The sequence below is a fragment of the Diabrotica virgifera genome, chromosome 3 (assembly GCF_917563875.1).
Source record: "Diabrotica virgifera virgifera chromosome 3, PGI_DIABVI_V3a".
Taxonomy (NCBI): Eukaryota; Metazoa; Arthropoda; class Insecta; order Coleoptera; family Chrysomelidae; genus Diabrotica; species Diabrotica virgifera.
The window spans coordinates 115,443,149-115,456,571 of NC_065445.1; the positions used below are offsets into that span (position 1 = coordinate 115,443,149).

At 33.1% G+C, this 13,423-nt stretch overlaps 1 protein-coding gene across 4 annotated transcripts in view; it reads left to right on the top strand.

Annotated features, from left to right (window-relative positions):
* Positions 1–13,423, top strand: part of LOC114336778 (zinc finger-containing ubiquitin peptidase 1-like) — a 135,461-nt gene that overhangs the window by 82,386 nt on the left and 39,652 nt on the right. For 2 of the 4 annotated variants that reach the window (XM_028287155.2, XM_050646859.1), the window contains exon 6: positions 9,599–9,883. The exons of the other annotated variants lie outside the window; for them this stretch is intronic. In XM_028287155.2, coding sequence (XP_028142956.1) covers positions 9,599–9,883 — 285 coding nt within the window. The remainder of the gene's footprint in view (positions 1–9,598; positions 9,884–13,423) is intronic. 4 annotated transcript variants of the gene reach the window in all.

Here is a 13,423-nt window from a genome sequence, read left to right on the forward strand (position 1 = left end):
CGGACCTAAACATAATCGCACGCCATTACAACTCTTCAGGCTATTTTTTGACGACAACCTATTCAATATGATGACAACATATACAAATACATACGCGGCACAAAAAAACTTGACTAGTGATGTTACAGATAATGAAATTAGGTGTTTTGTGGGTGTGCTTATTTTGAGTGGCTACGTGGTGTTACCAAAAAGATATATGTATTGGGAAAATCGTGATGACAGTCACAATGAAAAAGTCGCTGGAGCTCTATCGAGAGATAGATTTTCCCATATAATGAAAATTCTTCATGTGTGTGATAATAATAGTTTGGACAAAACAGACAAGTTTGCTAAAATACGGCCATTATATGATGTATTGAATAAAAAATTTTTAAATCACGCTCCTTTCGAACAAGAACATAGCCTAGATCCTAGATGAAGCTATGGTACCATATTTTGGAAGGCACCCTACGAAACAATCGTTGGGGTTATAAGCTTTGGATGGGTACTCTTCGTCTAGGTTATATTGTATGGTTTACACCATATCAAGGCAAGTCAGTGCAAATACTAGCCTCATACAAAAACTTGGGTTTTGGTTCGTCGGTTGTTTTGTCTTATGCAGATGTGCTTCAATCACGCTGGACAAAAACGAGATTCCACCTTTTTTTTTGATAACTTCTTCTCATCCATGCATCTACTAAATGAATTAAAAACTAGAGGTCTTTTCGGTACAGGTACAATAAGGGACAATAGAACACTAAAATGTCCCCTATTCGCTCCAACAGCTATGAAAAAAAAAAGGAAAGGGGAACTTACGATTACAGATTAGAATCTATTTCATGCTCGTGGATTAATATACTATTGTAGATACATATATTTTTTGTTATTTCATACAAATTCCACCTACCTATTGAATTTTTTGTTAGAAAATTTTTGGTGGCACGACTAACTTTTCATAAACAGATAGTGGCACACTGTTAAGAAAGTTTGGCCAATCCTGGATTAGATAGAAACACAGGAATTGTCTTTGTCGCTGGCACGACAATAGTGTCGTTACAATTGCATCTAACTTTTCTTCAGTAAAACCACATCACTTAGTCAAACGGTTTTCCCAGAAGGAGAAGAGACACATTTTTGTTTCTCAAGAGGGAAAAAATGGTACTTTCCACTAATAGTACATGCAATTGACATGGCTATTCAAAACGCGTGGCAATTGGACCGAAAAGACGGAGGAACCCTTGATCAGCTTGAATTTAGAAGGCAAATAAACTTCTGGAAACCTACAAAAAAGATGCCAAACGCGGCCCAACAAGACGGAATCCCAACACAGTCTTACATTCAAGATATGATGGGATGAACCATTTAATTGTTTATCAAGAAAAACAATCTCGTTGCGGACTTTGCAAGAAAAAGATTGAGTTTTTGTGCGAAAAATGTAAAATACCATTACACCCTAAACAATGTTTTAAGGATTTCCATACTTTGTAATTATTTTTGTATTAATAAAGTTTTACTTTCTAATATATACTGCTTCTTACTGCTGTCCTTTTAAAAGAACATGCCATATTTTGACAGCTAATGCAAAAATTATTATTTTAGTATTTTTTGCAGTCAAATAAGACACTTTTCCTTATATTTCCTTTAAGTAAAGATAAAAATTAAAAAAAAAATAGTTTCAGTAATATGTGGGTTAAAACAAAGACAGTGTATTTAAAACATGTGTTTTAATTGAAACAATACTAAATTAACAATAAAATTTTAAAAACAGAAAGACACATAACGTAAATAGTTCTGACACAGACTTATAAGAGTTATTTGTCGACCAGGTGAGCGGTATGCAGTATGCACACCGTAACACAAGGGAGACGATATTGTTTAATGGAGGCTCTGTGCTGTTTTGGGTGGAATTTCCTTGAGAGTAAGTACGGATTTGGTGTCTTTATGTAGGGCTCTTTAAATAATGAAAGATACGTTACAGAGATTTTCTTTCTTTTGAACACTTTGTTCCTTTGACACCTTATATAGGAAATTATTTCATCTTAATGCATAAGAAGGCAAGGCCTCCTCACGTATCGCGTGTCGTTACTCAATATTTAAGTGAGGTAAATATTCAGATATTATATTGGCCTCCTCACAGTCCCGACATGAATCTTATTGATCACTTATGGGATATTGTCGGTAGACAATTAATACAATTATATTATATTAATTATTAATACATTCCAAGGTATTTTACTTCCATTACTTGTTCAATACTGATACCATCAATTTCTATTTTACATCTGATTGGTTCTTTACTGATTACTATTGTTTTGGTTTTCTGAGATGAAATTGTCATATTGAATTATTTTGCTCTTGTGTTAAATCTGTGGACTAATCTTTGCAGACTATCTTCATCTTGGGCTATCAATATTGCGTTGTCTGCATAGCAGAGTATTTTTACTTATTTGTTTCCCATTCTATATCCTCTTCCTTTGTTGACGTTTTTGATGATTTCATCCATGATTAAATTGAAGAGCATAGGACTCAATGAGTCTCCCTGTCTTATTCCGCTGCCTATATCTATAGGTTTTGTAAGTTGTCCATCTATTCTGACTTCCATTTTGTTGTGTTGGTAGTCTTTTCAATAGTTTTTATGATATCTAGAGGGATTTCTCTATTATACAGAAGATGAATTACATCTTCGAGTCTTACTTTGTCAAATACTTTCTTCAAGTCAATCAGACATAGAAATGCTGGGCTATTATACTCTAGTGATTTCTCAGTAATTTGCTTTATGACGAATATTCCATCTGAACACGATCTCCCAGTACGAAAACCCTGTTGTTCATCTGCTAAACTTATCCTCTGATTCATTAGGTCTTGTAAAATTTTAGTTGTAAGTTTTAGGGTAGTATTTAACAAGTTGATACCTCTGTAGTTTTCTGGCTGCTTTTTATCTCCATTTTTGAATAGTAGAATTAGTTCGCTCGTTCTCCATTCTTCCGGCATTTTATTGTGTTTTATGATTTTGTTAATTAATGTTGTTAATTATTGTTCTGGCGTTGCTGCTCCACAATATTTCACTAATTTGTTTGGTATTCCATCCTTACCTGCAGCTTTTCTGTTCTTCAGCTTGTCGAGTGTTTTTCGAACTTCCTGTGTACTTATATTAAGGGAGGGGGGTATAGTTAATTCTGCGTTTTTTTGCATAATTTTAAAACGTTTCCCTTGAAAGTGGTGGGGTTAAGTTAAATGGGTAAAAGGCTATCTTAAAGAACAACACTTGAAGATTATTCAGTTAAATTTTTATTGAAAAATATTAAAAAATGAAGTGGTGGCGTCATTTTTAAGTAGACGATCCAAATAAAAAGATGATTTGCTATATCTTCGGACAGAATCATCCGAAACATACAAACCAAAAAGATTATTTTAGTTTAAGAGTTTCTTGAGGTAGTGACGTCGAGTTTTTATGATTATATCGATTTTTAAATTCATGGTATAACTTTAAAATGAAAAAATGGAAAAAAAAATAGAAAAAAAAGTGTGTTCGGTAAAGAGAAAAATGGAAATATAAAAAAATTGTTAAAATAAGAAAAAACTCGACGTCACTACCTAGTAAAATATCTAAAAAAAGAAGTGTGCAAAATTTCAGAAAGATCGGTGCATTACTTTTTGAGTTATGATGTGCACCGTCTCAAAAAAACATGTTTTTCAGAAAACGCGTTTGTGGTTTTGTGATTATGATAGGACAATGGAATGTTAGAGGGACTTTTGAAGTAGGGGCACTAAAAAATTTATCAGATACATTGGAGAAATATGAGATAGATATTGCAGCTATACAAGAAACTAAACAAAAAGAAAATTTCTGCATAGATGTGGGAAGCTATGTATTCTTCAACAGTGGAGACAATGAACGTATATTTGGAGTTGGATTCCTTATAAAGAAAAAATTTGCCAGTCTGGTGATAGATTTTGAGGCAGTCACAAGCAGATTATGCAAAATAAGAATGAGGGGAAAATACAGAAAAATATCCCTTATAAATGTACATGCACCAACGGAAAATACAGAAGAAGATGTTAAAGATAGCTTTTATGAACAGTTAGAGCATCTGTTCTACCAAATACCATCATACGACACAAAAATAATTGTAGGAGATTTCAATGCCAAGATTGGCAGAGAGGACGTATACAAACAAATAACAGGGGGGAAAAGTAAACACAGGGAGAGTAACCTGAATGGAAAAAGAGTAATAGAATTTGCTTTCGAACACAATATGCGAATTATGAGCACTTATTTCGACCACAAAGAAATCCATAAAGGTACCTGGGTATCACCAGATGGACAAACAGTAAATCAAATAGATCATTTGCTAATAGAAGCCAAACATGCAAGAGCCATACAAGATAGCCGAAGTTATAGAGGTGCAGATGCAAATTCTGATCACTTTTTGGTCAAAGTCAAAATGGAGCAAATAATTCCCACAATCCCTAAGACTAGTTGCACAAAAATGAAAAGATATAACGGTGCACTACTTCAGAATGAAGAGGTTAAGAAAAAATTCAAGCAGAAAATTGAACAGAAAATAGAAAGCCAGACAACAGTAGATGATATAGAAAGCAGATGGGTACAGCTAAGGGGAAACATTCAAGAGGCAGCCGACTTAGTATTACTAAGAAAAAGACAAAGTAAACAAACAGACTGGTACGATGAAGATTGTAAGAAAGCAATTAGGGACCGAAATAAAGCCAGAATAAACAGCATAATGAGAAATAATGAAGAAAGTAAACAAGCCTATGCTGAAAAAAGACGGGAAGCAAAGAAGATCTGTAGAAGAAAGAAACGGTTAAATCTAGAGCAGAAATTAGACCGAATTGAAGAAGATTTTTTAAATAAACAAGTCAGGACTTTCTACCAAGAAATAAAACGCGACCGAACCCAGTACATAACCGCATCAAGATATTATAAAGATGAAGAGGGAAATCTGATAGGTGGAATAGATGAAAAATTAAGAAGATGGGCCAATTATTTCCAGAATATATTATGCACAGACGATCAAGACGAAATAGAGCAAATGCAACTACCACATGAAGAAGAAAGAGACCCAAATGTGAATGAAGAAGTACCTACCAAGGAAGAAATTATAGATATCATAGAAAACTTAAAAAACAACAAAGCACCGGGAGAAAACGGTATCATTGCAGAGTTTTTAAAAGATGGTGGCGAAGGGCTTCAAGAAGAAATCACCGAGTTAATATGCGAAGTGTGGATCAAAGAAAATATACCCAATCAGTGGAAAGAAGCTATCCTATGTCCTGTACATAAAAAAGGAGACGTTACAGATTGTAGAAATTACAGGGGAATAGCTCTACAAGATACAGTATATAAGATTCTGGCCATATTAATTAGAAATAAAATTAAAACAAAAGTGGAAAATTGTCTAGGTGAATATCAAGCGGGTTTTAGAGCACAAAGATCGGTAATAGACCAAATTTTTGCAATGAAACAAATTTTATCTAGCTCATATGAATTCAACCTAGCATTAAATATGTTATTTATTGATTTTAAACAGGCATACGATACCATAAAAAGAAGTAAAGTATATGAAACACTAGAATATTTTGAATTTCCACCAAAAATAGTAAGATTGACTAAATGCATACTTAGTGACACTAAAAGTAAAGTTATGATAGAAGGACGGGTTTCGGATAGCTTTATCACCAATAGAGGCCTGCGACAAGGTGACCCGTTATCAACAGATTTCTTCAATTTAATTTTAGAGAAGATTATACGAGAATGCAATATCTATACTAAAGGCACAGTTTATCATCACAGGCATCAATGTGTAGCATACGCAGATGATATTACCTTAATAACAAGGAGACCTGCAGAATTAAGAGAAATCTTCAATAGACTAGAAAGAACAGCCAAGGAATATGGTTTAGAAATAAACGAAGAGAAAACGAAATATATGGTGATGAAGGGAAATGAAAATCATCTGGGACAGTCCTTTAAGATACAAAGCCCAAGTAAAGAATATAACTTCGAAATTGTCGGCCAATTCGATTACTTGGGAGTAACACTAACAAATAGGAACGAAGAGAACCAAGAAATAGCAAAAAGAATGGCGAAAGGTAGTAAGAGTGCTGGAAGTCTAAATAAGATACTGAGGTCGAAGATAATATCCAGAAAAGCAAAAAAACGAATATATACAACAGTTATCCGACCTACGGTACTCTATGCTAGCGAGACCTGGACATTAAATAAAGATATGGAAGTAAAATTAGATAGATGGGAACGAAAGATCCTCAGAAGGATATATGGAGGTTTAAAAGAGGGGAATATCTGGCGAAGAAGAACGAATGAAGAAATAATGCAAATATATGGACAACCAAAAATAACAACACTCGCCAAAATTCAAAGATTAAGATGGCTTGGGCATATAGCAAGAATGGAAGAAGGAAGAGTTCCCAATCAATTAATAAACACGGAGGCTGGTACAAAAAGAAAAAGAGGACGCCCCCGAAGAAGATGGTTGGAGTCTGCAAAAGAAGATCTGATCTCGGTGAGGGTACAAGATTGGAAAAACCTAGCACAAGACAGAAAGAAATGGAAGAAAACAATTGAAGCCTTGGGCCCCTAAGACCTGTTGAGCTGAACTATATATATAATTATTGTTCTGGCGTTGCTGCTCCACAATATTTCACTAATTTGTTTGGTATTCCATCCTTACCTGCAGCTTTTCTGTTCTTCAGCTTGTCGAGTGTTTTTCGAACTTCCTGTGTACTTATATTAAGGGAGGGGGGTATAGTTAATTCTGCGTTTTTTTGCATAATTTTAAAACGTTTTCCCTTGAAAGTGGTGGGGTTAAGTTAAATGGGTAAAATGCTATCTTAAAGAACAACACTTGAAGATTATTCAGTTAAATTTTTATTGAAAAATATTAAAAAATGAAGTGGTGGCGTCATTTTTAAGTAGACGATCCAAATAAAAAGATGATTTGCTATATCTTCGGACAGAATCATCCGAAACATACAAACCAAAAAGATTATTTTAGTTTAAGAGTTTCTTGAGGTAGTGACGTCGAGTTTTTATGATTATATCGATTTTTAAATTCATGGTATAACTTTAAAATGAAAAAATGGAAAAAAAAATAGAAAAAAAAGTATGTTCGGTAAAGAGAAAAATGGAAATATAAAAAAATTGTTAAAATAAGAAAAAACTCGACGTCACTACCTAGTAAAATATCTAAAAAAAGAAGTGTGCAAAATTTCAGAAAGATCGGTGCATTACTTTTTGAGTTATGATGTGCACCGTCTCAAAAAAACATGTTTTTCAGAAAACGCGTTTAAAAAAAATGTAGTTTTGTCAATAATACTAAGAAAATTTTTGTATATATCCATATCTCCGTCAATTTTTCTCGGATTAACTTGAAATTTTAATGGTATGCTCTTAAAAATATTTACAATCGAATAAGCCAATAAAAAATCGAAAGAAATAATCAAAAATACTATACCCCCCCCCCCCACAAATGAAGATTAACATCTTCATTTGTGGTAATTTCTGGTGTTTCCGGTTCTATCATCATTTGTTGTTCCTCTGCATAGATCTGTTTTAGATAGTCAATCCATGTATCCTTTTCTATGTGTTTTTGTTCTATACCCTATTCCACGAACATACGCCTGTTTTGGATTACTTCGACAACGAATATTTTACTGTGCAAAATAAGAAGAACGAAAGTAAATTGCAAATTACATTGTTGTTTATTGGAATAATTATTAGCGCCATTTACTTCCGTACTTCTTATGTTGCACAGTAAAATATTCGTTGTCGAATTAATCCAAAACAGGCGTATGTTGGCTCATATTAGTTCCTTTACCTCCAGCCCACAGCTGGACTCCCTTTACCCTAGTCTTCAGCCAGCTTAGCACCCTACTGATAGACTTTAAAACTATACAGCTCATAGAAACAGGATTATGCCTCGCAACAGGAATGATTTCATTATTTCAATTTATATATATAATATACCTAAAAGCACCTAAATTATTTAATTTTGAAGTTTGAACAAAAACGCATCCATAGAAAAAATACAGTGTACAACACGTGAGAAAATGACATATTTCTCCCTCGCTTGATTTGTGACACTCACTTTTGCGCTCGTAAAAAATATGTCTTTTTTCTCACTTGTACAATATACGATATTTAATAGTAATTTTCATCTTGCTAGTTAAGTTTTCTTTTATACAGTGGGTGATCATATTATTAGAGCCACCTAGTAAAATTCAATGTTTTAGAGGAAGGGTGTATAATTGAGCTGTATCATATATTAATGCATTTGTTTCCATTTGGCTGTCTTGTTACACTTTATGAAAATGCAATAAATAGTCTGACAATAGTGGCAACACGCATGTGTGGCAATGCGTGACTCAGATGCCATTGTTTGTCAGTGCTGCCCAGCCTAGCTTGCAACTCGTGTGCCTATTATTTTGGATTCTTGGGTTTAGAGTTATAATCAACTTTGTGAGTTTCCATGGCTCTAGTGATATTCTGACAGTCCTTTACTATATTTTGTGAATTTAGTAAAAATTGCGCGTTCGTTACACTAGTGGTACCAGAACATCATGGGAAATCCAAAGACATTTCACCAAGGAAAATAGCAGAAATAAAAACTTTAATATTCAATATTAATCACTCCAACAGAAACATATCATCCATTTCTAAAGTTTCAAAGGCAACGTGGACCGTATAAAGAAAAAAAGAATGTGTGTGTAGTGTGTACTTTGTACGCACGTAAGACGTTATACTTCTATTATATAATTTCAAAGAAATAAATATACTTAACAGGTTATTTGTATTTTATTTAAATATTAAACTAACTTTCTTACCTACCACTTTTAAAAATTTTTTATTAAAACGGTACCAAAAATTAAAAAAAAAAAAGAATATGAATCGTCCGGGATTTGAACCCGGGACCTCTCGATCTCCGGTCACACGCTCTCCCACTGAGCTATATTCCCTTCGCTTTGACAGGTTACAAGATTTCTCATACATACTGACAAATTTAATAGACCAAGTGAAGTATACAAACATACTTTAAATATACTTACTATTATTATAAAATATCTTATTTCCGAGGAAGGCAAATCCAAAGACACAAAAATTATAATAAATAATACATTTACTAAAAACACTAATATATCCTTTTAATGACTTATTTGCGCTGACAGGGCTGATACATACATATCTTGAAAGATTAGCAACGAACTACATACTGTCTGTGTGCGCATGCGCCCGGTATTATAAAATTTCACTCTCGATCGTAAAGAAGTATAACTTCAAAAAACTTACATACCATTATTAAACAAAAGTAAAATTTTCTGAGGTGGCTCTAATAATATGATCACCCACTGTAACTTATTACTAAAACAGAATAATTAGGAACTTTTACATAAAACAATCAACTCAAGTTATTGGTTAGTTATGACATCACTTTCTATTAAAACTAAATCTGCTTTATATCCATTAAAGGTAACATTACATACGACTCAAATTTATATTTGTCAAACATTGCCTTCCCAACTTTTTTAAACGCCTACGTAATAATTTATTTACCCTTTAATGATCAAATATTTATTACAGAGCGAAAGAGCTGTGAGACACGTCGAATCTCATTTTCCCGCCGGTTCTCCTCAGCCCTCAGACCGGGCGGCCCTCAGGGAACGCGAACAAAGAGAATTCGAAATGCTGCGAGCTCAGTACGGCATGGATAATCAGGGAAATTTTAAAGAACAAACGATAACGAATATGCAAAGGGCCGTTTACGCAGGTGAAATGAGCGTGTCTGATTATTACGAAAGAACTTTGGATCTGAGAGCAGCTGAGAGTTGCGGAATAGACGATGGTAGTTCTGTAACGAGAAGTATTGTAAGTATTAATATTTATAGTTTCATATTTTAGGTCACATAACTAAAATAGATAATGTTAACTCATCATTGCTTATCATCTTTATTACTTGTAATATTCGGATAAAAAATGTTTAAAGAATACAACTAATATTCCTTTTTTTTTTGTCACAAAAACGTACAGTGAATACCTACATACGATTAGTAAATAGCGATACAAAATTTGTATGTCGGTAATTAGTTTTCGAGAAAATCAACAGAATGCATCATTCACATATGGACCAAGAGTCGAAAAAAAAATCATTTTAAGACGGCTGATTCTTTCATATATTGTTCCCTATGCTTCCTCGAACACCGTACCGGCCATCTGGCTACTGATACAGGTTGCGTTCATTACTGCGCAGTACACTTGTACAGGTAAACATATCGAACTTAAAATTATTGTAAGACGGAAAATTTTTTTGTCTAGAAATATGAACTGTAATTGCCAGACATTTCTGTGGTTTAAAAAGTAATAACAAAAAAATTTTTCGTCCTAAAATAATTTAAATTCAATATACCGGGTGATTGATGAGTGTGATAAAGCTCAGTAGATCCGCTATAGTAATAGATAGCAATAAAAGTTAATAATAAAAATTGTGGCCAACTTTCAGCTTCACATTACGAAATTAGTTAGATTGTTACAGGGTGTTCGATAACATAGTGGCAGACCAAACTTATGTTTTTTTTAAATGGAACACCCTATATTTTATTTTATATTCGAAATCCTCTTAACTTCCCCATCACAAAAATATAAAGGTTTGTTATGTTATATAGGGCTTTTACAAAGTTATAACCAATTTTTTATGAAAATCGTAACAAGTTCAGCTCCCTGTATAAATAAAAAAAGCAGAACAGCGATGGTTTATTGGTGCCATATTTTTTTGTTGATTGTGAAAATTTTTAAGAATTGTTGATATTGCTAATTTTCCTTATATCAAATACAGGGTGAGTCAAAACGCAAGTACATTATTTTCTCAGAAATTTTAAATGGAACACTCTGTATTTTATATTACTATCGAAAAATATCATTACCGTACTTTAATTTATATAAAATATTCCCTATGCCTAAATTTGTCAGTTTTCGAGATATTTTCATTTTTCAGAGCAAGTTATTAATTTTTCTTCTTCTTCAAGTGCCATCTTCGTTCCGAAGGTTGGCGATCATCAGGGCTATAAGTATTTTCGAAACTGCTGACCGAAACAATTCGTTGTTGCTACAGCTATACCATTCTCGTAGATTCTTTAGCCAGGAGTTTCGTCTTCTTCCTATGGACCTTTTTCCTGATATCTTCCCCTGCATAATTATTCGAAGCAGTTCATATCTTTCGCCTCTTGTAATGTGTCCCAAGTATTGCAGTTTTCGTTTTTTGATCGTAAATATGACTTCCTTTTCTTTATTCATTGTTCTCAAGACCTTGACGTTTGTGATTCTCTCCGTCCATGATATTCTCAAGATTCTGCGATATATCCATAGTTCAAATGCCTCTAATTTTTTGGTATCAATCTTTTTCAGCGTCCATGACTCCATTCCGAAGAACAGCACAGAAAATACGTAATATCTCATCAGGCGAAGTGATTAATTAGGGTGTTCTATTTAAAATTACTGTGAAAATAATGTACTTGCGTTTTGACTCACCCTGTATTCGATATAAAGAAAATTAGCAATATCAACCATTTTTATAAATTTTGACAATCAACAAAAAAATATGGCACCAATAAACCATTGCTGTTGTGCTTATTTTTATTTATACAGGGAGCTGAACTTATTACGATTTTCATAGAACATTGGTTATAACTTTGTAAATACCCTGTATAACATAACAAACCTTTATATTTTTGTGATGGGGAAGTTAAGAAGATTTCGAATATAAAATAAAATATGGGGTGTTCCATTTAAAAAAACAAAAGTTTGGTCTGCCACTATGTTATCTAACACCTTGTAACATTCTAACTAATTTTGTAATGTGAAGCGAAAAGTTAGCTACAATTTTTGTTATTAACTTTTATTGTTATCTATTACTATAGCGGATTTCCTAAGCTTTTTCACACTAATCAATCACCCTGATTTTGTGTTTACCTGTACAGGTGTGCTGCGCAGTAATGAACGCAACCTGTATCAGCAGCCAGATGGCCGGTACGGTGTTCGAGGAAGCATAGGGAACAATATATGAAAGAATCAGCCGTCTTAAACTGATTTCTCGAAAACGTTGCTAGCTCTTAGACCAATAGATGATGCTTTTTGATGACGCTGTATTATTTAATTACTTTTTCCGAAATAAGCAACATCTGTAAATGGCTTTTCAAGATAAAACTATTCCTTTTGATAACCCTAGATAATTTCCTGATAAGAAAAAATCTAACCAAACCTAGAGACCGAGGGTGTCAAAAAATTTCAGGAATCTGATGTAACTCTTCCCTTATGGGTTATAGTTTAAAATTTTTGAAATTTTCGAATCCTTTTTTATTTTAAATGAAAGTACATAACTTCAAGAATACTCTGAAAATTTTAGATTGATCGGAGCAAAATTACAGGAAAAACAGCCTGTTGAATATCCCTACCTTCGACTCGCTTTGTAGCAGCTTCACGCCAGCGCGTGGTGAGAAACATTCAAAAGCTATTTCCGTTTTTTTTTGTAAATTACTGCACGATTCAAAAACATACTCCGGTGTGCATCACTTTACGATTTGACAGTCAAAAAAGAAATGGAAAATAAAAGTTGTCAAAAATTTAAACGCGATTTTCCCAAAGCTGCCTTTTTCAAAGGCAGGGATATTGTAACTCAAAAACTACTTTACCGATCCACCTGAAAGGTTACATAGATTTTATTTAGACATTTTGTGAGGTGACGCTATGGAGATATTTTTTGTTTTTTGTTTATTTTTTGTTTAACAATAATAAATATGTTGAGTTTCACCATTTTTTACAAAACATTTCGTTATTTTGATTTCTGAGTTATACCAAAAAGTCAAAAATCGTTAAAACTAAAAAACTCGACAGCGTTACATCGATAAACTCATAAGCTATTAAAATATTTTTGAATTTTTTGTTTCACATTATGTCCACCGCAAAATCCATTTTTTTAGGTGTCTGTGTAAAAATTTGCCACCGTTTGACTTATTTTTAAATGTTTTGCCTTGATTTTTTTTGGACGTTCTTTGAATTGTACTGAATATGCATATACAGTAAGAGCCACCGTACTAGACACATAGGAACATTGAGCTATTACAGTCCTGGACCCTTCACTTGTTGCAATGTTTATTTTTATGTAAAGTGACGTCTAGAACGTCAGAAAATGTATAGAAACTGAATATTAACATAGAAAGTTGACAAAAAATAGATCAGCTGTATTAATCACAGCTGATTTAATTTTGAAGTTTATAGTTGTCATTTTGTTAATGTTATAAAAACTTTAAAGTATTGTACTATTCTTGGTGTTTGAATAAAATTATTTTAAAATAGAGTAATAATAATATTAACTAATGTATTTTTTGTACCAAAAAAACAATTATTTTGAATAGT